This window comes from Anolis sagrei, chromosome X (assembly GCF_037176765.1).
Source record: "Anolis sagrei isolate rAnoSag1 chromosome X, rAnoSag1.mat, whole genome shotgun sequence".
Classification (NCBI taxonomy): Eukaryota; Metazoa; Chordata; class Lepidosauria; order Squamata; family Dactyloidae; genus Anolis; species Anolis sagrei.
In genome coordinates this window covers 92,982,650-93,010,468 of record NC_090034.1, presented here as the reverse complement: position 1 = coordinate 93,010,468, position 27,819 = coordinate 92,982,650, and the positions used below count along the sequence as shown (strand labels likewise).

The following is a 27,819-nucleotide window of genomic DNA, read 5'->3' as shown; positions in this document are numbered from 1 at the left end:
AAGTACTTCATCAGTGTCGCAGATGGACAATGAAAGCGACAGCTCCCCTTGGTGGCCAGAAAAAGTTAAATAGCCTCTGTCTATGTCTGTATGTGTTGTATGTCAAAATTGACATTGAACATTTGCCATATATGTGTACACTGTAATCCGCCCTGAGTCCCCTGTGGGATGAGAAGAGCGGAATATAAAAAGCTGTAAATAAAATAAATAAATATCTGACATAAACGGGCCAGCAGAATGTTGGATAAGTGAAAATGCTGGAAAAACCTATTAAATGTCAAATTATGTTATGATTTTACAAATTAGGCACCAAAACATCATGTTTTACAACAAATTGGTAGAAAAAGCAGTTCAGTACATGGTAACAAAGCTATTTTGTCACTTCAACATGGACTGCAGCTTATGTCTTAATCTCCCTGTAGTCATAAATTTGCATCTCGATGATGTCTGACTGAAGGTGATGGTAGACTTGTCACACCCTTCTCTTGAAGTTTAGAAGAAAAAGAAATTCTCTTGAAAACCAAACCGGGGGATAAGAAAAGTATACTAGAATTGGATCTTATTAGAAAGCAATTGAACGTGACACAATTGGAGCAAATGGCAAGGAACCTAACATTTTTGAAGGCAAACTGCTTTGCCAATGCCAATAAACCAAGGAAACTATTGGCTAGGAAATTAATGAAAAGAAAGCAGCAACAACAAGATAACTAAAGAGGGAAGATTTTTTTTTCAGAGGAGGAGATAATAAAACAATTTAGAGACTTCTATAAAAATCTATATAAAAAGGACCAGATAAAAATGAAAGATATAGTAACATATATAACGGAACAAAGATTAGAGAAACTAAGTAAAGCATGGCAAACTTGTAAAGTCCCAAAAAGTTTGCACTGAATTAACCTAGGGCCCTTCCACACAGCCATATGCCCCAGAATATCAAGGCAGAAAATTCCATGATGTCTGTTTTGAACTGGGTTATCTGAATCCCCATTGCCATATATCCCAGTTCAAAGCAGATAATGTGGAATTATATTCTGCTGTGTGGAAGGAGCCCCAGTAGAGAAGAGAGAGAAAGGGAGACAAGTGCTGAACTCTCTTCTAACTTGTGTATTCATCCTTAATAAATAACTTGTTTTCCTGTTATTTCTTTCTCCCACTCTGGACATTCTGCAATTCTATAAACCCCATTTTTCTAGTTTCTAACTGACCTCACAACCTCTAAGGATGCCTGCCATAGATGCAGGCGAAACATCAGGAGAGAATGCTTCTGGAATATGGCCATACAGCCTGGAAAACTCACAATAATCTAGTGATTCTAGCCATGAAAGCCTTCAACAATACACACACACACATCTTTTTAAACCAGTTAGGTTATGTGAATCAGCATGGTGTATTGGATTGAGTATTGATGACTCTGGAGACCAGGGTTTGAATCCCTGTCCAACCAAGAAAACTCACCATGTTGCCTTGAGCAAATCACCTTCTCTCAGCCTGAAAGATAAAATGCCTCTGAAAATCTTGCCCAGAAAACACCAGGATAAATTAGCCTTGGGCCCCTCTATTTTTTCACCCACTCAAGCCAATAGCTTATTTTAGTAAGTGTGGCTGTACATGCTGAGATTTTCTATAGTGAGATGAGGGAAAGTCTCTGGGAAAGTCCTCATCTGCTGCATCTTCTTGCACAAGCAATTTGCTGACACTTCTGCTTTTCTCACTTTTCAGGTTCCTGTCGATTCCACTTTGGTTTTAGCATAAATCTTCATCGGGGTCAGACTCCGGACTGAAGACAAATCGTACTAGAGTCTCCTTCCTCGCTGCTGGATAAGTGAGTGTGCCTAGCTGTGGAAGGGAATATTGGAATATAGTCCAGATAGGATTAGAACAGTGGTCCTCAACCTGTGGGTCCCCAGGTGTTTTGGCCTACAACTCCCAGAACTCCCAGCAAGTTTAACAGCTGTTAGGATTTCTTGGAGTTGAAGGCCAAAACATCTGGGGACCAACAGGTTGAGAACCATTGGATTAGAAAGATCCAAGAGAGGCAGTGAAAAAAAAAGATAGAAATTTAATTTTCTTTCTGTTTCTTTTCTTTTCTTTTCTTTTTTTTTCTTTCTCTCTCTCTCTCTCTCTTTTTTTTTTTTTTTTTTTTTGATAAGACCTTACTTTTCTGCTTTGATTATTGCAGTCTTCTTTTGGCTGGTCTTCGTACCCTAGTTCTCTGGTTTCCATGGAATATTATGCTATTAAATAAAATTTTCCACCTGTCATTTTTATCATGGTGTTCCATTTTTGCATTCTCTCTGTTGGTTGCCAATTCTTCTAAGATTTGGTACCAGCTTCTTGTTTTAACATTCAAAGCCTGCACAAACTCATGGCAAACTATTTTTCATGCCTGATTATATTTTCCTAGCTTACTCAAGATCTACATTCTAGGAATTCTAGGCTTGTCACCCAACTAATGGTTTTCGTGGCTTGGTCCTTTTTCACTCATTGTTCCACACCTTTGGAATTGCCTCCCTGAACATCTGTGAACTGCTCCTTTCCTTATTACTTTTTAAAATCTCAGTTTAATGACTTCCTTATTGTCTAATTCTAGTTTAATATTGGAATTTAGGAATTCTAGTGTAATATTGTTTTATAATCTTATATAATTTGATTACATGTGTTGGTATGTTTATATCGTGATCTTTTTTATTTCATCCACATAATTTGTTTATAATTGCTTTGTATAGTTTTATATTTGACTAGCTGTACCCGCCATGCGTTGCTGTGGCCAATCTTCCCTCTTTCCCTCCTCCCTTCACTCCCTCTTTCCTCCCTTCCTTCCTTCCTTCCCATCTTTCCTTCTCTTCTTCCTTCCTTCTCTATCTTTCCCCTTCCTTTCCCCTTTTTCTTTCTCTTCTGCTTTCTCTCTTTTCTCCCTTCTCTCTTTCCTTCTTTCCTTCTCTCCCTCTTTCTCTACATCTTCCCCCTTCCTTCGCTCCCTCTTTGCTTCCTTCTTTCCCTTTTTTCTTTTCTTCTCTCCTTCCTTCCTTCTCTAACTTTCCTTCCTTCCCCCTTTTTCTTTCCCTCCCTCTTTCTCTCCTTTCTTCCTTCTCTACCTCTCTCCTTCCTTCTCTTTCCTTCCTTCCTGTATTTTTGTACCCTATTTTTGTACCCTGTTTCCCCGAAACAGGGTATGAAAATACCCGGGCACCCCTGTTGAATGCCATTTGGACTTTTCCTTTGAAGACTTATTTTGAGAAGCAGTGCTCCATTTTCACTGGACTTGATTTGGATTTTTTCCATGGAGATTGTTTTGAGAGTGGCGCTCTATCTTCATTATTGTCTTCAGTTTACATATAGCCTCATGACTCAATGCTTACTTTGTTTATATACTTTTCATATTGAATGTATCCCTGAAGCCTATATACAGTGGTATCCTTATCCAGACCGAGAACTGTTACGTTTGAGAGCGGCTGCTCCTTTTGATTTTGCTATGTACCACTGAATTGAGCTATGTACTGGGGATTTTGGTAAATGGAATACTATATGTGCTTTTGATAATACACTTTGACATTACGCATAGATTGTTTTGTGTTTGTGCTAGTATCAAAACCCAGGCAGCATTTCACAACCTATAGATACATCTGATGAAATGGATTATATACCACAAAAGTGTTGATATTGGTTGTTATTTGCTGTCAAGTTGACTATGACTCTACAAATAAGAGACCTCCAAGGGCCCATCCAGACAGTACCTTTATTGCGGAAATTTTTGCAATAAAAAGGGGGCTGTCCAGACAACATTCTGGACAATCTCAAATTAATTCACCACAAACCAGGAAAATCCTGGTTTGTGGTGAATTAATTTGATAGTGGATTTATTCCGCGCCTTCTTGGAAGGCGCGGGATAAACCCACTACTTCCGGTGTCTGGACTTTAGTACAGAAACCATTATCTCAGTTTTCTGGACTAAATTATTCTGGAAACCTGTGGGAATCCCACTCCCTCCTCCACAGCCCCCAAACCTCTTTTAAAAGTAAAATAAACTTACCTGGCCTCCATTATAGTCTAGCCAGAACTCTCCCGGTGCATAGAAATGTCATGCCAGGAGAGCGGGGGTGGGTGGGGGGTGGGTGTTAAACTATTTCCTCCCCCCCCCCCCCCGATCTCCTGGCACGTCATTTCTACATGCCGGGAGAGCTTCGGCAAGATTATAATGGAGGCCAGATACATTTATTTTTACTTTTAAAAGGGGTTTGGGGGCTGGGGGGAGGGTCACCAGATGTTCTACCGGGCCAGTCCCGGATGAATATCTGGACACCCACCCCAGAAAGACAGAACCCAAAGAACATCTGTGTTTTTTAAACGCAGATGCTCCTGGGATAAAGGGCTGTCTGGAACCACCCCAAGAAGCTTGGCCTTCCATTTTATCAAACATTACAATTTTTCCTAGTGAATCAAGTTGTCCCATGACAGATCCAAAGTACAACAGCCTCAGCTTAAGGATCCTAGCATATCCTGACAGTTCTGGCATGTTCTAAGGCCCATTCATATGTCCTTTCAATGCTAATGGTATCCATAAACTCCCCTCCATTTGGCTCTCATGAAAGTTAGATCAAATAAAATGTTAGCCTTTAAAATGACACAACACTTTATTCTTCCTGTGTAGATTTAGCTTCATTTGGAAATAGGTCAAGGGAAGTTTCTTGTTGTTTTGGTGTATTGGTATTTTAAAAATATTTTTAGGTGAAGGCACAGTAAACAGACTATCTTGCAACTGAAGCCTACCTCTTCTGCATCAGATCTTAAAATAAGCATGCAGAATCTTGAGATGTTCTGAGATTTGAAAGTTCCCCTTTAAACGATAGCTGGGAAATTCCATGAATTGTTATTCAAACAGTAATGTTTCCAAGCTGTGAGAGCCGCAAGATGTTTTTCTGTCTCTTTCCGACTTTGGCTCAGATTCAACCAATGCTTTTCTTCTCACACAGGGACATCTAATAGGCTTGGGTAACAACGGAAAAATTTGTGTCTTAACTCGTTTCATTTTTAGGGGTCCATTGCGTTTCGTTTTTTAAAAGAATTCTGAAATGTTCCTTTTAAAAATTTTGAAATTTACGAAATTTCGTATAATTACGAATCAATTCGTTAATGGCGGACGCGATTGTGCAATATGCTAAAATAAACCTCCAAATGGGACAGGGGGAACTTCTGAAGCTTCCCTCTCCCTCTGTTGTTGACTGTTGGTGTGATAAAACAAACAACAACTATAAAACTTGCAGACATGCGAAAATAATTACAAAATAATTACGAAACAATTACGAAATAATAACGAAACAATTACGAAACAATTACGAAATAAATTGAAAAAATTGTTTCGAATCTAATTTACTCCTCACACAATTCCTGCATGGCTCAATATTGGATCGTAAGCTAATTTAAATACGAATTAATAACGAATTACGAAATTAACGAATGAAACCGCCCAAGCCTGACATCTAAACCTAATAGCACATAGCAAGTGTTCATGTATTTTGTAGCTATTGAGAAAAGCTGGCTAAGTTCCCTAACTCAAAGACAAATTGTGGAAACTTTAGGCTTTTCCGGTTGTTGCAAAAGAGGGTCAGCTCTCACAGTAGTCTCTGGGTTTTGTTGGGATGCTCTTGTGCTCAATTTCTAATGCAGTCTTCTCAATATGTAATGCAATCTAGATCATGGCCTTAATAAGACGATCAAGCTGCCTTTGAGTAGAGGTGAAAATAATAGAGATCTTTGGTCTAAAACACAAATGTGTCTCTGGGGAGATGTAAGGTTTTTTTGTGGTCAACAGGTCTTGAACTCTTATGCCTCACTTCCTTTTGTTGGGGTCCAAATTTGGAAGGTACAAAGACCCAGTAAGAGGAAGTGGGTCATAGTTTCTAAATTTTGGGTTCCCTGTTTAAATCCTTTCCCAGTGTTGATTTTTCTGGGGAAGGTATCTCATGAGACAACAGACATGCTTCTTTCCAGATTGCTCAACTACTTGTGCAGACTTCAGTTCTAACTGACCTACTTGCCTCTCTTTATATTTCTTTTGGGGGTATCATATGTCTCTGTAACAGCTTTATAGTGCTAAAGCAAGTCCTAAACTTTGAGATGATTTTAAACCAGGGGATCTTTTCAGCTAGGGAGCCCTTTTTGAAGCAAAAGTTTATTGTGGAGCCCCAAGAAACGCATGCATACACGCACACACACACATACACACATATATACATATATAGATGTATATATGTATGTATACACACACATATATATCAGACATGGGCAAACTTTTGGATGCCTTGTGTTTTAAAATTTGACAGACAGGACGTGTCAGTGGCAGATGAATGGAGAGTGTTTGTGTGAACTATTCTTATTAATATAGCCGTATCAATGTACAAGCAAAAGTTTCTCATGGAGCCCCAAGAAATGTTATATTATATTGTATTATATATCAGGCATGGACCGGGCTCCAAGAACAGATGGATGGAGAGTGTCTTGTGAATTAATTCACACGGTATTTAAAAAGAAAGGTGATTATAGTATTTTTTTTATTTTGTATAAAAAGCATTGCATAAATTAGTATAAAACTAATAAAAATAGAAGGAGCGCAGGCAGCTAAATATCTTTTGACCAAAAACGGGCAATAGCAATGGCATTGTTATATTATTATATTATAATCTCCCTCTATGAACCATCTTGGAGATTAAGATCATCTGGGGAGGCCCTGCTCTCAGTCCCACCTTCGTTGCAAGCATGGTTGGTAGGGACGAGAGACAGGGCCTTGTTAGTGGTTGCCCCTCGACTGTGAAATTCCCTCCCAAGCGATATTAGATCACCTCCTCCCTCTTAGTCTTCAGAAGGAGAGCAAAGACTTCGCTCTGGGAGCAGGTTTTTCAAACAAATGCAGTGCAATAACTTTCAAGTGGAATAATGTGCAATTTCACTTCAGAATGGCCTTAGACTCTGATCCATGGATGGCGTGTTTTTAACATTGGAATGCATTTTATTATGTTTAATTTGTATTAATTTTAATTCAATTTATTTTAAGTCAATATTTTATGTTTTAAGGCACATGTTCATGCCACTTGTGAGCCTCCTTGAGTCCCTTTTGGGCTAGAGAAAGGTGGGATATACATATATAAGGTAAATAAATACATTATATGTTATACAGGGTGAGGCAGTATTACTTCCCTTTTTCAAAACTTAATAAAACCCATTGTATGAATCAGAATTTTTTTATAATGTAGGCGCATACCTAAAGTTTTGTTTTACATAGTTTTGAAGATCAAATTAGGTAGGTGATGTCCCCCATTCTCCATATACTGAGTAAACCGATTTCTGGCATTTGTCATGACTCTTGCCAGCATAGTAGGCATTATGTTGGCAATTTCTTCCTGGATGTTGGTCTTCAAATCTTGTAGGGTCCTTGGACGGTTCACATAAACACGGGATTTCAAAAACCCCATAGAAAAAAATCACAAGGCGTCGACGGCAAAAGCACGCCCCTCACTGTTCCAACGCATGATGGCGACTGAACTGCATCAGGACAAAACTTTATACTCCCGCCTCTCGAACGAGACCACTAACACTCCGCTACGTCTTCAACTGACTGAATGGCGCATATTTTAAAAAAAGGAAGTTATGCTGCCTCACCCTGTATTATATTATATATAATATATAAACATTATATTATATATAATATATCAGGCCTGTGACAGATGGATTCACACAGTATTTACAAAAGGAAAGAAAGAACAATACAATATTTAAAATGAAGAACAATTTTAAGCAACATAAATTTAACAGTATTTCAGTGGAAGACCCTTGGGTCCATCTAGTCCAATCCACTTCTTCCATGCAGGAAAAACACAACCAAATCACCCTCAACATATGGCCACTCAGCCTTTTAATAATAATAATAATAATAATAATAATAATAATAATAATAATAGGAGCAATGTTGGGGCCATCAGGACCAACACCCTATTAAGAAGAAGAACAACAACAACAGCAAAGAAGAACAAGAACAAGAACAAAAAGAAATGCAGGACAGGAGGAGGAGGGAAGTATGGAGCCCCTCAGGATGCTTTGTGGAGCCTCAAGACCTCCCTGGAGCACACTTTGAGAATCGCTGCTCTAAACAATTGAGACTCTACCTGTTTGGGGTTTGTCAGAAATTGCTGCTGTTGATTTTTTTATTTTTTTGTCGTGTCAGGAGTGACTTGAGAAACTGCAAGTCGCTTCTGGTGTGAGAGAATTGGCCGTCTGCAAGGACGTTGCCCAGGGGACGCTCGGATGATTTGATGTTTTTATCATCCTTGTGGGAGGCTTCCCTCATGTCCCCGCATGAGGAGCTGGAGTTGATAGAGGGAGCTCAACCTGTGACCTGTCAGTCTTCAGTCCTGCTGGCACAGGAGTTTAACCTACTGCGCCACCGGGGGCTGCTGTTGATGATTATATTTATATTTATTTATATCCTGGAGTTCTCCAAGTTTGGAATTCAAAGTGACACCATAAATTAGAAAAAACACATAGTTAGAAGAGTGATCAAAATAAGAAAGCATGATCAAAATAAGAAAGCAACAAGAAAAAACAATATGTGCATCCACATAGACAGAGGGACATTTAGAAACCACCCGTGTAATATTGCAAATAGTTATTTATCTTTTGTTTTCTCATTATTTGACATGACTTTTCTTTCCTCTACAGAATTCCTGTCCCCTAAAAGAAACATCCACTTGCAACGTGATGCCCAAGTATGGAAGAGGCTGGCAGGCTGTGTTTTTGCCTTTGAAGAAGAAGAATTTGGTTTCTCATATGGTGACTCAGATAATCCTGATTCTTGCATTTTTCTGCAAAGGTAGGCACAACGTTCACAAACGACAAGAGAAATATGGAACTATGGAATTCTCCACCTTATTAAAAGAGTATAAAATCTGGAATTGATTATTCCAAGCTGTTGTTCATTCTAGGTGTGTTAGATTATAGCTCCCATAATCCCCAGCAACATGATCAGTGGGAGATGTAGTGCAACCATGTTAAGAAAAGCTGTTCCAGAGAAAGCTCTAGAATGGTATCTGCTTCTTTTAGAGTGCAGATGCAACGGAAACTTAGGTAGAACATGAGAAAGTTACTTTTTGGACTATTGCTCCCAGAATACCCCTGCCAGCAAGAGGTTATATTTAGAAAAGAAAGAAAAGAGGAACTTTTGAAAGTTCTGAGTTTGGTTATTTCAAATGTACTCACCTTTATTCATTTTAACTAATCTTTGTTTTATGTATACTAGTTCTGTATATAGATTTTGTTATTTGATTTTAACCATTTAGAGGTCAAGAATAAATGCAATAAATGTTCAAACTGCTGCTGCTACTACTACTAAAAATACAAGTGCCGTTCTTTCTGGAGATGATGCACTTTACAGTTCAACATACCTGACTGGAAGGTGCTGGATTAAAAGGCTATTCTAGAAGTGCTATCAGAATGAGACCTTTCTTTAGAGGAGAGAGTAACAGAGATGTGGGTTCTATCTACATAGCCATATAATATAGTTTGGAATTATATTATATAGTTAGTGTGGATTCCTGTAATGCAGTTCAACTTGATTGGCAACATAATGCAATGAAGCAGCACCCTTAGACAACAAATAATAATAACAATAACAACAACAAAAATATACAGTGCCTAAAGACCTCGGCACACTGAGTGCAGTGCCAAAAGACCTTGGCCTGTACTTAAATAATAATAATAATAATAATAATAATAATAATCATCATCATCATCATCATCATCATCAAAGTATGGATTGTCAATGTCGCAATCCCAGGTGACAGCAGGATTGAAGAGAAACAACAGGAAAAGCTGGCATGATATGAGGATTTAAAGATCGAACTGCAAAGACTCTGGCACAAGCCAGTCAAGGTGGTCCCAGTGGTGATTGGCGCACTGGGTGCAGTGCCTAAAGGCCTTGGCCTGCACTTGGCCTGCTGACAAAATTACCATCTGCCAGCTGCAGAAGGCCACCTTACTGGGATATGCACGCATTATTCGCCGATACATCACACAGTCCTGTGATCCAATACAACAGCCAGCAGTGTGATCTTGTCTGCTGTGAACTCATCTTGTTGTGTTTCAAATAATAATAATAATAATAATAATAATAATAATAATAATAATAATAATACACTTGGGTTGTTGTAGGGTTTTCTGGGCTATATGGCCATGTTCTGGAGGCAATTTTTCTCCTGATGTTTCGCCTGCATCTATGGCAAGCATCCTCAGAGGTAGTGAGGTCTGCTGGAAGTAGGAAAAATGGGTTTATATATCTGTGGAATGAAAGTCCTTTTGGCTGTGAGAAATTGTGGGATGGTATCTGTGTCTCTGCAGTGTAGAAGGAAAGTCAGGGAGCACAGTAGATGTGCTTTCCTGGTCCTTAGTTTTCCCAATATCCGTGTGTCTTGGAACAGTTTCTCCCCGTAAAGGTGTTCAATGTATTGTCGAAGGCTTTCATGGCCGGGATCACTGGGTTGTTGTAGGTGGCTTTATATACAGACAACAATTTGATGCCCTAAAACACAATGTACACTTAATTTAGTTTAAATTTAAGTACATTAGAATCATAGAATCATAGAGTTGGAAGAGACCTCATGGGCCATCTAGTCCAACCCCCTGCCAAGAAGCAGGAATATTGCATTCAAAGCACCCCTGACAGATGGCCATCCAGCTTCTGTTTAAAAGCTTCCATAGAAGGAGCCTCTACCACACTTTGGGGCAGAGAGTTCCACTGCTGAACAGCTCTCACAATCAGGAAGTTCTTCGTAATGTTCAGATGAAATATCCTTTCTTGTAGTTTCAAGCCATTGTTCCGCATCCTAGTCTCCAGGGCAGCAGAAAACAAACTTGCTCCCTCCTCCCTGTGACTTCCTCTCACATATTAAAACAATTAAAAACAATACATTCAGAGTTAAACATGTAATTCACGAGTGTAATCCAGGCTGTTCCAATGGTCATTGCACATTGTTCCAAGCCTATCTATTGCACAAGTTCTCTAAAGTCTTGGTTACAAAGCCACACTTTCACTCTCTTGCGGGGTCAGAAGGGAGGAGGCTGAACTAACAACGTTGGGGAGGGGCCACCACTGAGAAGACCTTGTTTCTCATCTCTGCCAATCGTGCTTGCGAGGGAGGCGGGACTGAGAGCAGGGTTTCCTCAGATCATCTTAAACTCTGTGGTGGTTCATAGAGAGAGACACATTTGAACAGATAAGCTGGGCCAGAACAGCTTTGAATATCTCATAATCAAATATGTTTAGGCTCTAAAAGTTTTCAGAACAAAAAGCCGATCCTTTCTTCCCAGTGAATCTCTTACCCACAAAAGTTTCTGGTTGAAAAATTAGAATCTGAAAAGTTTTGGAGTTGAAAATAAACTCTTCAAAATATTAAAATAGATTAAACCTGATTTTTTTTATTGTGTCAGGAGTAACCTGTGAAACTGCATAGTATGTTATCAAACCTGATATTATCACCTTTGTTTTCTCTCTCCCTTTGGCAGGTATGCTGAGCCAACAGGGATTGAGCTTCACACTGGAAGTGTCTCGATATGTCCCTGTACACCGGAACGGTTGTGTTCACATCCCTTGCCAATTCACATATTATAGTTCCTGGAGAGAGACGATTTCTGCCTACTGGTTTAAATCTCATGCAGTAAGAGTTCCTGGTTTACTTGTGGCCACCACTAATGGTAGAATGATGGTTGAGGAATCTGCTAAGAACCGTTTCCACTTCATAGGAGATCCAAACCAAGGCAACTGCTCTCTTATCATCATGAATGCCGAAGCTGAAGATGAGGGACGCTACTTATTGAGAATTGAAGGAGATGTGGATGTGAAGTACAGTTATGTGGCTTCAAAGGGTTATACACAACCTTACATTTCTGTGATAGGCAAGTGACATCTTCACAATGTGCTTCCTCATTAATGTCTCCCTATTGTTTTTATTGTTGTGGTGGTTGTCGTTAAGGGGATGGACAAAGATGGATCTATAGATCTGTCAGCAGCTCTGAGCACCATGGTACTAGGCAAAGAATCAGAAAACTGTGATCCCTGTTTCTCCACATTAGTTCAGTGTCCTCAGTAGGTGTTTCCCACTTTCAGATGTCATTTCTCAACAGTCAATTGATTCCTCTTACTGGGATAGATAGGAACACCATGTTTCAGATGCAACACTCTGAAGGAGTGTGGTGCAATGGGTTAAATCCTTATGCCGGCGAAACGGAAGGTTGCAGGTTCGAATCTGAAGAGAGTGCGGGTGAGCTTCCTCTGTCAACTCCAGCTTCCCATGCAGGGACATGAGAGAAGCCTCCCACAAGGATGGTAAAACATCAAAAGATCCAGGTGTCCCCTTGGCAATGTCCTTGCAGACGGCCAATTCTCTCACACTAGAAGCAACTTGCAGTTTCTCAAGTTACCCCTGACATGAAAAAAAAACTGAAGTGGAAAAAGATTAAACATGGGGCACTGCCATTTTCACTCTGCATAATCAGTTTATCTTAAGTGAGCCATTGTTTGCAGGTCTATATTTCTGATCTTCTCTGTGCCCTGGTTTGGGTTGTAACTTCGTGGGATATGGTATGAACAGATAGGAAGAGAGTATTCATGCATAAGTACTAACCATAAAATACAATGGCTAAAAACCATGCCTTGAGTTGCCTTCGGGCTGAGAAAGGCGGTATGTAAATACAGTAAATAAATAAATAAAATAATAAAAGTGCCTCTGTATCCATTGGCAAGATGCTTTAGCATCTATGTTGCATACCTTCGTACTTCCTACTTCCCAATCTCTTCCAGTTGAGGAAATCACAGATGTACATATGAGAGCCCTTCCACACAGTTGTTGCAGCCCTGAATGTCAAGGCAGAAAATTCCATGATATCTGCTTTGAACTGGGTTATCTGAGTCCACACTGTCAGATATTCCAGTCCAAAGCAGATAATGTGGGATTTTATTCAGCTGTGTGGACGTGTCCTGAGAAGAAAGGAGGAATGGAGATGGCCCAGGACCATTTCACACTACAAAATTATGGCACAGTGGGTTAAACTGCTGAGCTGCTAAACTTGTTGACTGAAAGGCTGCAAGTTCAAATCCGGGGAGCGGCGCGAGCTTCTGCTGTCAGCCCCAGCTTCTGTCAACCTAGCAGTTCGAAAACATGCAAATGTGAGTAGATCAATAGGTACCACTCCGGCAGGAAGGTAATGGTGCTCCATGCAGTCATGCTGGCCACATGACCTTGGAGGTGTCTACGAACAACTCTGCCTCTTCGGCTTAGAAATGGAGATGAGCACCACACCCCAGAGTTGGACACGACTGGACTTGATGTCAGGGGAAAACCTTTACCTTTACCTAATGCCATTATAAGAGGCCTGACATAATTTTATGGAATGTTAGAAGCTGCAGTTTGATGAGATACTAGAGCTCTTTGGCTGAGAATGCTAAATGCCTTTTGATAAATGACAACCCTCAGGATGCCATAGGATGTTGTCATGGCAATTAAAGCAGAACTACTGTCTTATAATTGTGTAGTGTGAAATGGCTTCTTAATTTGGTGATTTTGAGATTATGTTAATCCTATGATCTCCTCCTTCCTTCCTTCCTTCCTTCCTTCCTTCCTTCCTTCCTTCCTTCCTTCCTTCCTTCCTGTGAAAGTCTCCAAAGACAAGAACCTTTTCTAATCTATAGTTCTGAAATGGTTTCCCCAAACAGCAGAGTATCAGAGTAGATAGTATCTCTTCTGCTACTCTGCTGTTTGGGGAAACTGTTTCAGAACTATGCCTACCTTGACTGAGCTTTCTGGCTTTAATAGAAGCTTTCGTCACTCCTTGAACTGCCACATTTTTGATTCCCTTATTAGATTCATCCCTATTGTTTTTATTCTTGGATTTCCCAGCAATCTATCTGAAATATTTACCCTTCTACTCTTCATGTTTCAGATCAGCCATGGGATGTCCAAATCACTTGGACCATAAATAGTAAGTTTTGATTTTTTTTGTTTATTTTTTCCTATTCCGCACTCCCAAAAGAGCATCCAATTCAGGGCATTCAACTTGGTATGTATCAGTGATAATGTGACTGTAATAGAATAGTGGACTTCATATGAATATTGGGTTGCTGTGAGTTTTCTGGGCTGTATGGCCACGTTCCAGAAGCATTATCTCTTAATATTTCACCCACATCTATGGCAGGCATCTTCAGAGGTTGTAAGGTCTGTTGGAAATTAGGCAAGTGGGGTTTTTATAGCTGTGGAAGAAAGAACTCTTGAATGTTGCACTTGGCCACCTTGATTAGCACTGAATGTTCTTGCTTCAAAGCCTGGCTGGTTCATTCCTGGGGAAATCCTTTGTAGGGAGGTGTTAGCTGGCCCTGACTGTTTCCTGTCTGGAATTCCCCTGTTTTTGAGTATTGCTCTTTATTTAATGTCCTGATTTTTGAGTTTTTTAAAAATACTGATAGCCAGATTTTGTACGTGCTTTTCTCCTTTCTGCTCAAATTGTCCACATGCTTGTGTATTTCAGTGGCTTCTCCATGTAGTCTGATGTAGTGGTTGTTAGAGTGGTCCAACACTTCTGTGATCTCAAATACTATGCTGTGTATAGGTTGTTTCATCAGGTGCTCTGCTATTATTACAACATTAAGAATATTGTAATCTTTTTCTCTTGCAGGCATATCCCATCAAGAAGGAACTACAGGTCCCATAGTGGCTCAAGAAGGTGATGCTGTCACATTGGTGTGTGATGCTAACAGTAATCCAGATCCCAACCTGAATTGGATAAAGGGGAACCATGATATCCCTATGCAAGGCAAAGAATATGTGATTTCTCAGATCAAACCAGAAGATGCTGGAGAGTATCAGTGCCAGGCAAAAAATCAGCTTGGTTCAGCCAGCCAAACCATCCTTGTGACTGTTCGGTGTAAGTGAAGATTATTTGGAGGTCATCAACTGAACACATGCATCGTGTGCTAAATGGTGTGGCTCACATTAGCATCGCCCAAGAAGACTTTCGAGTTTTTGAGCCACACGATAAATGAATTATTCCACAAACATGTTCTTATTGCTTAGAAAGTTTGGGAATGCATAAATAATAATTAATTAAATAATTACGATTAAACACTTGTGCCGGGAGGACTAAAGACCAACAGGTTCGAATCCGGGGAGAGCGCGGATGAGCTCCCTCTATCATCTCCAGCTCCCCATGAGGGAACATGAGAGAAGCCTCCCACAAGAATGATCAAACATCAAAACATCTGGGTATCTTCTGGGCAACGTCCTTGCAAACTGCCAATTCTCTCACACCAGAAGCAACTTGAGTTGCAAAAATGAGTTGCAGACAGTGGCAATATAGTTTACATTGGTGGCGGCCCATGGACTAGGGCTACTTTCTATCCCTTTGGCTGCCTATCCCTTGTGAGTTTCCAGGAAGGAAAAAAATGTAGCTAAAGTATACAGATACTGCATTGTTATTTTGCACGCTGGAAGGGAAAAAGAAAAAGAAAACACTAAAACAAATACCAGTCCTCCACATTGAACTGATTGGGAAGCACTGGCTTTACATGGTCTAAACTAATTTTGTGGCTCCTTAAATAAGATGTAAGCTTTGGGGGACTTCAATCTACTTTGTATGCCTTCAGGAACCACATGGTAACCACAACATTATACAGATTGTAAAGGAATCTGCAAACTACAGCACTCTGCCCTCCAGTGGTAAAACATTCCATTTCAATTACTGAAAATAAGTACAGGTTGAGCATCTCTTATTTGGAGTTCTGAAATACACCAAATCCAAAATTGTCTTCATGGGTGGCTCAGATAGTGACACCTTTGCTTTCTGATAGTTCAATGTACACAAACGTTGCTTTATGTACAAAATTATGACATATATTGTTCAAAATGACTGTGGCTTTAAGGTATATATGAAACATAAACAAATTTCATGCCTATACTTGTGTCTCATCACCATTGAATTGGACATGGCTCTCAATAAATGTAAAAATGGCAAAGCAGCTGGCCTCGATGACCTACGGATGGAACAAATCAAGAACTTTGGTCCCAAAGCAAGGTGCTGGCTGCTGGAGCTGATAAACAACTGCACGGCATCCTGTCAGATCCCCAAAATCTGGAGGAAAGCAAGAGTCATCGCCATCTTGAAGCCAGGCAAAGACCGTAATGACCCAAAAAGCTACAGACCAATCTCCCTGCTGTGCCACCTCTACAAAGTTCTGGAGAGACTTATTTTGCATAGAATTATGGAAAAAATAGACCCCTGTCTGATCCCACAGCAAGCTGGCTTCAGAAAAGGCAAAAGCTGTACATCGCAAGTGCTGAACCTGACTCAGCACATAGAAGATGGCTTTGAAAGGCAGCAGATCACAGAAGCTGTCTTCATAGACCTGTCAGCAGCCTATGATACTGTGAACCACCGCCTCCTCCTGAGAAAAATGTATAATATCACAAAGGACTACCACCTCACCCGCCTCATAGGAAACCTGCTCCAAAACAGGAGCTTTTTTGTTGAGTTCCAGGGCCAGAGAAGCAGATGGTGGGAACAGAAGAATGGCCTGCCTCAGGGGAGCGTGCTCGCTCCATCCATGTTCAACATCTACACAAATGACCAGCCACTGCCAGAAGGGACAGAGAGCTTCATCTATGCTGATGATCGTGCCATTACTGCTCAAGCAGGGAGCTTTGAGACTGTAGAACAGAAGCTCTCCGAAGCTCTAGGGGCTCTTACTGCCTACTACAGGGAAAACCAGCTGATCCCTAACCCATCTAAAAGACAGACATGTGCCTTTCATCTCAAGAACAGAGAAGCATCCCAAGCTCTGAAGATCACCTGGGAAGGAATCCCACTGGAGCATTGCAGCACACCCAAATACCTGGGAGTCACTCTGGACCGTGCTCTTACCTACAAGAAGCACTGCCTGAACATCAAGCAAAAAGTGGGTGCTAGAAACAATATCATACGAAAGCTGACTGGCACAACCTGGGGATCACAACCAGATACAGTGAAGACATCTGCCCTTGCGCTGTGCTACTCTGCTGCTGAGTACGCATGCCCAGTGTGGAACACATCTCACCATACTAAAACAGTGGATGTGGCTCTTAATGAGACATGCTGCATTACCACGGGGTGTCTGCGCCCTACACCACTGGAGAAATTACACTGCTTAGCCGGTATTGCACCACCTGGCATCCGCCGGGAAGTAGCAGCCAATAGTGAAAGGACCAAGGCAGAGACATCTCCAGCTCATCCCCTGTTTGGGTATCAGCCAGCATGCCAACGACTTAAATCTAGACATAGTTTTCTAAGATCTACAGAGACCCTCGCTGGAACACCCCAGCAAGCGAGAGTCCAAAAGTGGCAGGCTCAAACCCAGCACCTCAACCAATGGCTGATACCAAATGAGAGACTCCCTCCTGATCACACAGAAGACTGGGCGACTTGGAAGGCATTGAACAGACTGCACTCTGGCACCACGAGATGCAGAGCCAACCTTCAGAAATGGGGCTACAAAGTAGAATCCTCGACATGCAAGTGTGGAGAAGAACAAACCACTGACCACCTGCTGCAATGCAACCTGAGCCCTGCCACATGCACAATGGAGGACCTTCTTGCAGCAACACCGGAAGCACTCCAAGTGGCCAGATACTGGTCAAAGGACATTTAACCAAACTCACAAGTTGTGTATTTTTCTGTTTGTTTGCTTTGTTCTGTTAGACTGGTTGTTCTGACACGACAAATAAATAAATCACCAAGACATAACATTATGATATGTACCGATATGCAAATACAGGTATTACAAAATCTGAAAAAAGGCTGCCATCTAAAACATCTGGTACACATTAGGAGCCAATTAACACGTGAGAATTATAGTACTGTGATTCCACTTTAACTGCTATTATTTTGCCTTGTGGAATTCTGGGATATGCAGTTTATTAAGGAGCATATATGAATTCTCAAGCACTGAATTCCATTACCTTGCCTAACTACAAATCCCAGGATCCCACAGGATAGAATCAAGTTGAATAATAGCACTAAATGTAGGTAAAGGTTTCCCCTTGATGTTAAGTCTAGTCGTGTCCGACTAGGGGGTGGTGCTAATCTTCATTTTATGCCAAAGAGCCGGTATTGTCTATAGACACCTCCAAGGTCATGTGGCTGGCATGACTGCATGGAATGCCATTACCTTCCCGCAGAAGCGGTACTTATTGATCTACCCACATTTGCATGTTTTCGAACTGCTAGGTTGGCAGGAGCTGGAGCTAACAGTGGGAGTTCACCCTACTCCCTGGATTTGAACTGCCGACCTTTCAGTCAGCAAACTTAGGAGCTCAGCAGTTTAACCTGCTGTGCCACCGAGGGCTCCAGTGGCACTATAATAATATAATAGTACTATATTGTATAATACTATAATTGTGTAAATGTGTAATCTCAAGGTTGGGAAAGGCTAGTATCTTATTAAAATGCTAATTTCTCTGTTGCAGATTCACCAAGAAATGTGACATTCAGCATCACTCGAATTTCCAGGAGAGACCCTACCTTTTCTCAAGGTACCATTAACTTTTGGGGTGTAAAAATCAGTATCTGATATCTTTCTCTGGAGGTGGGGGTGATGCTATCTGCAATAAGAAGTTTTTAATCTTTTATGGAAATAACTGGTGTTTTACTGTGGTTGCAGGTTTTCCCCCAGAAGTGGCACATGGCAACAAACTGATGGCTCAGGAAGGAGAGTCATTGCGCATACTGTGCCAGGTGGATAGCAACCCTCCTTCCAGCACCCACTGGATCAAGCCAGACGGGAAGACCTTGAAACAGGCTAACTTATTAGAACTGACTGAACTGACAGCTGAAGATGAGGGTGCCTATGTGTGCCGTGCCAATAACATTATAGATTCAACTCAGGAGACCTTCCAGCTCTATGTAGCATGTGAGTGAATCAGGATGGGGGTTACTTTCTGGATATCTTTGACACCAGTAAAGCCTGATCTCCTACACTACAAGGCATCCCTTTCCATCTACTGGGATATTATGCGAATACTGTACTGTATACTGTAGAATTAATGCAGTTTAGCGCCGCTTTAACTCCCATGACACATTGCTATGGGAATGTGGGAGTTGTAGTTCGAGAAGTCAACACTTTTATGTTTCTTTGACACAATGGGTTGGTTCCAGTTGAAACTAGCAATTTGTTTGAAGCCAATACATTTAATGTAGTTTCAATTAACTTCTTGAAACTGCATTAATTTTTTTTGTGTCAGAAGCAATTTGAGAAACTGTGAGAGAATTGGCCGTCTGCAAGGACGTTGACCCGGGGATGCCTGGATGTTTTGATGTTTTACCATCCTCGTGGAAGACTTCTCTCATGTCCTGGCATGTGGAGCTGGAGCTGACAGAGGGAGCTCATCTGCGTTCTCACCAGATTCGTACCTTCGACATGTTGGTCTTCAGTCCTGCTGTCACAAGGGTTTAACCCATTGTGCCACTGCATTAAATGCTCAGTACAGATGTTCCCAAAACAGTACTGGCTCAGCAGAATGTGAATTGCTTTGTGGACACCCAGAACACTTTGTTGATGTACACATGCATTCTGGTGAGAACTTAAAACACATTCTTCTTGGCTGTCAAGCCACAGATACTACAGATCCTGGATATCTGTAGTTTGTGTAATCACCATCTGGGCCTCGAACCAGCTCCAGGATTACCAGTGTAATCAACTGAATACCAATAACGCTTTCTTCTATATTGGTTCAAAATTGACCTAAGTGATCAGTATAGAGGTGTCGTTGGACAAAGAAAACTAATCCACAATCTCCCAATGACCTCTAATGGATGCTTTGTAACTATGGATGACATTTTTGCACCACAGTTTTATCACTCCTTGGTTTCTTCTGCTCCTTTCCAGATGCCCCCAAGCTCAATGAAGACCCTCAGAGAAATGCTACATGTTGGCAACAGGACAACAGCTTTCTCTGCAACTGTTCCTTTATGGCCCAACCTCCACCGCAGGTTCAGTGGCAAGTAGATGGAGAAATTATAACTGAGAAGAAGAGCAAAAAGAACCAAAAAGTCACTTCTTTAGTCCAGAAGAATGAGGTCACCAGCACCCTCAACTGGACAGGCAATCTGGAGGTGGACCATGATATCATATGCATTGGGCACAATTTTTTTGGGACCTACAGGATGCAGCTCCCCTTCAGTGCCTTGGGAGCCTCCATCACCACAGAGTCTTATACAGGTGAGGGGCTCTACACAGGGTCAAAATGGGAGAAATTTCAAAAGGCAAATAGGCCAGGCAATACTGTAAAGCAGTGGCAAAAGCTCTCCTTTTCAGACAGAAGTAGTTCAATGGTGGCTGAAATCTCCTAAGTAAGGAAGGGAGGGAATCCAGTCCAGGCTTTAATCACAGTTTTCAAGGAGCTCTCCAAGGTACCAAACTCAAAATAGCTTCAGCACTTTGAGTCCTTCTTTGGAGGTGAGACGGACAGGATAGAAATGACCGAAATAATAAAAATAATCTATATAAATAAAAATGTAATGTTAGTTTGTGGGATTAACATAACTCAAAAACAACTGGACGAATTGACACTAAATTTGGACACAACACACCTATCAGGCCAACGGGTGACCATCACTCATAAAAACACTGAAAAACACAGCAGAAGAGACTTATAAAGCGTATACACACACACACACACACACATTACAGCACATGCACAAAACCACATATACTTATGCAAACACACATATATACATACACATATACCCAAATATACACAGACACAAAACACATATACGCAGACTGGGCCACAACAATGTGTGGCGGGGGATGGATAGTAATAATAATAATAATAATAATAATAATAATAATAATTCTGACCTCACAATCGTGTTAAAAAACAAAGTATGGATCATCGATGTTGCAATCCCAAGCAACAGCAGGATTGAAGAGAAACAACTGGAAAAGCTGACATAATATGAGGATTTAAAGATCCAACTGCAAAGACTCTGGCACAGGCCAGTAAAGGTGGTCCCAGTGGTGATCGGCACACTGGGTGCAGTGCCTATAGACCTTGGCCTGCACTTAAACACAATCTGTGCTGACAAAATTGCCATCTGCCAGATGCAAAAGGCCACCTTACTGCGATCTGTGCACATTATTTGCTGATACATCACACAGTCCTAGACACCTGGGAAGTGTCCAATGTGTGATCCAATACAACTGCCAGCAGAGTGGTCTTGTTTGCTGAGGACTCATCTTGTTGTGTTTCAAATGATGATGATGATGCTCATTCTGACAGCCCCTTTTCTTAAAGACTTGCTGTGAGAAAAGGAAGAGAATTTTCTGTGATTGGGGGAAGTGAAAAATCAAAAGTTTTGAATCCGAATCTTGTTTTCTTTTCCTTCTGAGATCTTGGTTTATCATTGCAGGAAGCCCTGCAACTGTGCTCATCTCTGGATTATGTGGAGCCTTGCTGGGAGTCGGTTTCTTCATGCTGGGCATGTTTTTGCTCAAGTGAGTTTATCTCTCTTCTCATGTTCTATAAGGTAATCTAAAAAGCAGTCCATGTCAGATTCTAGGATTATCACTAGATAACCCTAGATCAATTTTTTTCTAAATTCTTCCTTAGTCCTACACACACTTACATGTTGTATCCTTTCCTTGCTCCTTGTCTTGACAGATTTCAAGTTACAATATGCAAAATGTAGAACTGACAACTGATAATTTTAGAATCATCAAATTGAAAGCAACTATAAGGGTAATCCAGTTCAGCCTCCTGCCATTAAGAAATATGCAGTAGTTGCCACTGTGTTTCCATGGATTCAGAATTCAGAGATTCTGACAACCACAGACTGAAAATATATCCCGGCTCCAAAAATAAACCATTGATTTTGACATTTAATATAAAGGGCACCATTTTGGCATTTTGTATCATGGAGCTTGAGCATCCACACATTTTGATTTCTATGGTAGTCATGAAATCAAGCCACAGTGGATACCAATGGTCTATCTGCGAGATGGTATGGTTGCTGATGACACGATAAATAATACCTGCGAGATGGCCATCCAGTACCTGCTTAAAGCCCTCTAGGGAAGGCAAAGAAGCCCAGTTTTGATGCATGTCATCCCATTGTTGAGTCGTTCTGTCAGAAGGGTCTTATTAATAGTTACCTAGTTATAGTTTATTTGGTTCACCAAGCCATTCTTTATAGGGTATGCTTTTTAGACCTTTTACCATCTTAGTTGCCCTTCCAGGTTGACAATATCTTTCTTCAACTGTGGTGCCAAGAACTGGACACAATATTCCAGGTGTTCGTTCATGCTACACAATAATAACACCATACCTGCTCTAAATGTCATGACATTGTCCCAGGGAATCCTTGGATTTGCCGTTCAGGGAGATGTTTCTAAAATTTTCAGTTAGAGGGTTGTATTGCCTACAGACCACAGGATTTCATAGGCTGTTGCGATGGCTGTTAAAGCGAAATAAAATATTATGAAGGTGTAATGTGATTGGACCTCAAGTGAAGTCTGACCAAAACAATATAGAATAATGATCTCATGATTTTGTTCTTAGATTTTGTAAGAGGAAATTGTCACCTAAAGCAAGCTGTGAAGAGATTGTGGACCCCACAAATTCTGGGTACCCAAAGGCCAACAACAATAGCCTAATCTACAGCAACATTTTGCCTGTGGTAGGTATTACATGTGGCTATGCTATTCTACATTCTCTTGGGCCGTAGGCAGAAGACAAATAGCTAAAGGTTTAACTATCCAGGCTTGAGATCTTGATTCCCCTTCACTTAAACTAGATTAATCTCCAGATTCTACACTTAAACCCACAAATTGTTCTAAAGGGAATTAATCTATACATGTCTACTGAAAACCAAGTCCCTTTGAGCTCAAGACAACTTTCTCCCAGTATGTCCAGTTGTAACTGCACCATTATCTTGATGATACGAAATCCAGTCCCCTTCCATTGCTAGGGTTCATAGCATGCCAGAACAAAAAGATCATAATATTGTGGTTATATTTATACTGGAACTTATTATTATCCCGTTTCTAACTACTGTATATACTCAAGTATAAGCTGAGTTTTTCAGCCCCCTTTTAGGCTGAAAAAACCATTTATTATTTTATTCTGTTATTATTATTATTATTATTATTATTATTATTATTACATTTATTATTTTACTCTAATTATTATTATTATTACATTTACATTATTTTACTCTATTTATTATTGTTATTATTACATTTATTATTTTTCTCTATTACTATTACATTTATTATTTTTCTCTATTACTATTACATTTATTATTTTACTCTATTATTATTGTTTTTGTTAATTTCCATTATTTTACTCTCTTTATTATTATTGGGAGGATACATAAGCACATCTACATTGAAGGAGGTTAGAATAATGGTTTAATCAGAGTTAGACAGTCTTATCTTAAATTACACTTTTATGTTAATATTCAAAAAGATTTAACCTACTGATGCCTCAGTTAATGTAATTTTAATGTAATTTTATTGGTATCTATGTTAATTTTGAAATTTACCAGTAGCTGCTGCATTATACTTGAGTCAATATGTTTTCCCAGTTTTTGTAGTAAGATTAGGTGCCTTGGTTTATATTTGGGTTGGCTTATACTCGAGAATATACGGTAAATATCAAAAGCAATAATGTAAGGCCACACAACAAATTATAGTTTCTTATCCATATCTTAACTGCAGCTCACCATTTGTAAAGCAGATTTCTTTTTTCAAGAAGGATTGAGATGACTTGAAAAAGTTACTTTTTGTCCATACCAATTGGAAGATTTCTGCAAGCTGTAGTTTTAAAAAGAGTAATATTCACAAGCTGTGGAATCTAGCAGCCCATAATTTGTGGACCTGGACATAATTAACACATCCTACTGGATGGATGTATTATTGGCATATGCACTGAATGGCGTACTGTATCATCATGCTAGGGCTGTCCAACCACGGAAAAATTTGTTTCTAAACTCGATTCGTTTTTAGGGGTTTTTTGCGTTTCGTTATTTAAAAGAATTCCAAAAATTTTCTTTTAAAAAGTTTGATATTTACAAAATTTCAGAAATTATGAAACAATTTCAAAACAATAACGAATCGATTCGTTAATGGCGGACGCAATTGCGCAATACGCTAAAAAACCCTCCAAATGGGACAGGGGGAACTTCTGAAGCTTCCCTCTCCCTCTGTTGTTGACTGTTGGTGTGATAATTTTTTTTATCACTGATAAAACAAACAACAACTATAAAACTTGCACCAGACATACGGAAATAATAACAAAATAATAACGAAACAATTTCAAAACAATTACGAAACAATTTCAAAACAATTACGAAACGAATTGGAAAAATTCGTTTCGTTTTTTAGTTGCTCCTGAATGGTTCAATATGGCTTCGTTATAAAAAAAAATAACGAATTAATAACGAATTACGAAATTAACGAACGAAACCGCCCAGCCCTACTATCAACATTTGTAGGAAATTGCACATTACAAATGGAATGACTCAGTCAAGGAAGCTACAGCTCTGAATATGTAGGATATGAACTGGACTGTGAATGACTGAGACTCTGGGAAGTCTCTCATTCATGGGGTCAGAATAAGAGGAAGCTGTTTGGATAACAAGTAACAATGACAATAACAGCAAAGTGCTATAATATACAGTCTAACATGCAAAAGTTTATCACAAGAGCCTATGTATTTATGACCTTAATCCTTAGTTACATTGCCAGGAGACATATCTCTTGCTTCTCTTTTTCTCTACTTCTGCCGCCTACGTAGCCATTGGCCTTTCTGGCTGGAGGATTTTGAAAATTATAATTCAGTAACTTTCTCAAGCTCTGATTCCTATTCAGAAGAGCAAATATTAGGTTTTAAAACTCTGTTATAAGGGAGAGATTCCCAAAACCAACAAACTCCTAATAAAACTTCACATTTAAGTTTATGAGACCTGACTTCAGTTCTTAGTGTCTCATTACTTAGAAGCAAGTCTAGTCACAGCTTGTAAAATACATTGGACTTTAGCAGAAAATCTTTGGCCAATTGACATATAAAGTATATGGAAAAGAATCATTGCTTGGGTACTTTGAGGAAACCCATTCAAGAAAAGAAATATTCATTCTCTGACTTGTTCTGCACTACACTGGCCTTTAATAATAATCCAACCTGAAAGTCTTATCAAAGCAAAGAGGGCTGGTAAAGGTAAAGGTTTCCCCTGACATTGTCTAGTTGTGTCTGACTCTGGGGAGTGATGCTCATCTCCATTTGTGATGGCACGCCCGAGCCTATGGGAAAACTATATTGTCTGACTTTACTTGGGGGCTATCTGTATACCTTCTGTTAAGATTAAGACCCTTAGCAGACAGAGACACTTTAGGCAAAGTGAAAAGATAACCAAAATGAGTTTACTGAAAACAAGATGATTAAAGGGTTAATTCCACCTGCGACTATCATAAGGTTACAAAAGGAGATTTTGCTGGTTGCAATAATCTTTCTTGATATTCTGCCTCTGCTGCAAAGTGATGGTTTATAAATGGGTGCTTAAACTGTTTCAATCTTCTTTCTTATGAAGCTTAGGCTGGCCAAAAGCTTCTGTTGTCCTTTGGACTTATGGTATAATAATACTGCTAAATGCAGGTGCTAAGAATGCCTGTTTTTGGATTGCTTTCACCTAGAATTTCCAGACAATGTCCCAAAGCTAACTATAGAAAAAAAAGGAGTTCAGCAAGTGAGATCTATAAAGGGAAATGGAATAGACCAACTAAGGCTGGCCTCTGGGGAGTGTTACGCTCAACCCAAAAATGAATACAAAGGAAGATATCTACACTATTGGGAAAACCTATAAATGGGAGCAAGTAAAACAGAGAAGAGGAAAAGGGCAGAGCCAAGACTTTACACCATTTCTAAGCTGAAGAGTTGGTATTGTCATATTGCCAGCATGACTGCATGGAGCAGCATTACCTTCCCGCAGAAGCAGTACCTATTAATCTATTCACATTTGCATGTTTTTCAACTGCTAGGTTGGCAAAAGCTGGGGCTAACAGTGACATCTCATTCCGCTTCCCAAATTCAAACTGCCAACCTTTGGGTCAGCAAGTTCAGCAGCTTAGTGGTTTAGCCTGCTGTGCCACCTGGTACTCACTCAAATGCCCCAGATCTCTTCATACTCCAGTTCTTTCCCCAGTTTACCATTGCATACATGTCACCCTGGTTAATGAAATCATGTGCTCATGCTTTTTATGAACACAGTCTCACAGCACTTTGACTATTTACTGTTATATTGTTATTCCAAGGAAGAGGACAGCCTTTTTCACATGGTTTCCCTCCTCTTTTTTCTTCCAGGGTCAAAGGACTCCCCATGTTGGTCAGCCCAAGATACCTAGACAGAAAAATGTGAAACAAGAGCAGATTCCTAAAATTCCTGATCTGACCACAGATAAAGCAGATGAGGTCCACTATGCAGCCTTGGAGTTCAAGTTTAAAAACTCAAACATCAGTCCTCCGATTGCAGAGGAAGAAACAGTGGAATATTCAGCAATCAGACAGAAATAAAGACCTTATTCCCAATCGGGCATGAACTAGACTATTGATAGCAGGTCCTCTGATGTAAGCTCACTCAGACATCAATGCAAGGCTTGAATGAATAGAATGTTTTTCATCAAGGAGTTGGAGATGGATGTGGCAGAGGAAGAGTAAGCAACCTCTGATTTCTATGTTCTCCAAGAAAGCATTAACCCATCCCGTTACCAATAGATAGGGTAGAAGATACTTTAAGAAGCCGGTAGAGCTGGAAGACACTATTATGGAAACTTCAGCTTTTTCAGCCTGGTTTCCATGAGACCATTAGCTAGGAACCAGAAGGCTATCTTGAAGGACTTAGCTAATTAGCTAGGAACCAGAAGAATATGTTGAAGGACTTAGTCATTTTCTCAATAATAAGCAAAATGCACCCATCAATGGATAGACTTCTTATTTGTGTAAACCTCTTCCTGCCCAAAGCAATTGGTCAAACTAATGTGATAAGAAAAGTTCACTATCTTCTAGAAATGGGTTTGATAAAATGATGTCCACAAGCCACCAGTGGCTCCCTGGGACCCTCAGGGGTCATTTTAAATTTCTTTTCATATTTTGCACACCAATTCCCTCCTCCACCCACACACAATGTATTCTGAGGTGTTCTTGGAGAATTACCACAATGTTTTGGACCCTTCCTAGGCCAATATATGCTAAGGAGTGGTAGTTTTCGAAACAGGAGGTAACTTCTGCTCATTTCCTGTTGTTAAAAAAGGGCCTGTCATAGACCTAAAATGGTCAAGGAAGGCCCAACACCATAGTAAAAATCCCACATGGTATTTGGGGGCAAACAATATTTGGTTGGGCAGGAATGGTATTGAGAGGTGACCCTTCAAGGTTGCTTTGGGGCTAATCAAGCCTTCTACCTTTCCAGAGGTGAGAAAGGTAGAAGGCTTGATTAGCCCCAAAGCAACCTTGAAGGGTCACCTCTCAATACCATTCCTGCCCAACCAAATATTGTTTGCCCCCAAATACCATGTGGGATTTTCACTATGGTGTTGGGCCTTCCTTGACCCCAGTTCTGGAGCATAGAGTTTTAATTTGAAAATTTCAGATTTTTAAAATAGGAAATATGTTCTGCAGCTCTATTATTCACAAGTATTTCCAACAAGTGCAAATGTTTTTGATTCTGTGTTTTTAAACAGCATTATTTTTTGTAGTTATTTAT

At 40.1% G+C, this 27,819-nt stretch overlaps 1 protein-coding gene across 1 annotated transcript; it reads left to right on the top strand.

Moving 5' to 3' along the window:
* The first annotated feature begins 1,741 nt into the window (after window positions 1-1,741).
* LOC137097932 (sialic acid-binding Ig-like lectin 13) lies at window positions 1,742-27,439 on the top strand. Its single transcript, XM_067473397.1, has 11 exons — window positions 1,742-1,822; window positions 8,710-8,860; window positions 11,548-11,937; window positions 13,981-14,019; window positions 14,710-14,958; window positions 18,531-18,596; window positions 18,725-18,973; window positions 19,949-20,281; window positions 21,475-21,559; window positions 22,623-22,740; window positions 26,421-27,439. Exons 2-11 carry the CDS (start codon window positions 8,749-8,751, stop codon window positions 26,628-26,630), a joined length of 1,851 nt encoding a protein of 616 aa, XP_067329498.1. The 5' UTR covers window positions 1,742-1,822; window positions 8,710-8,748; the 3' UTR covers window positions 26,631-27,439.
* Window positions 27,440-27,819: the final 380 nt, after the last annotated feature.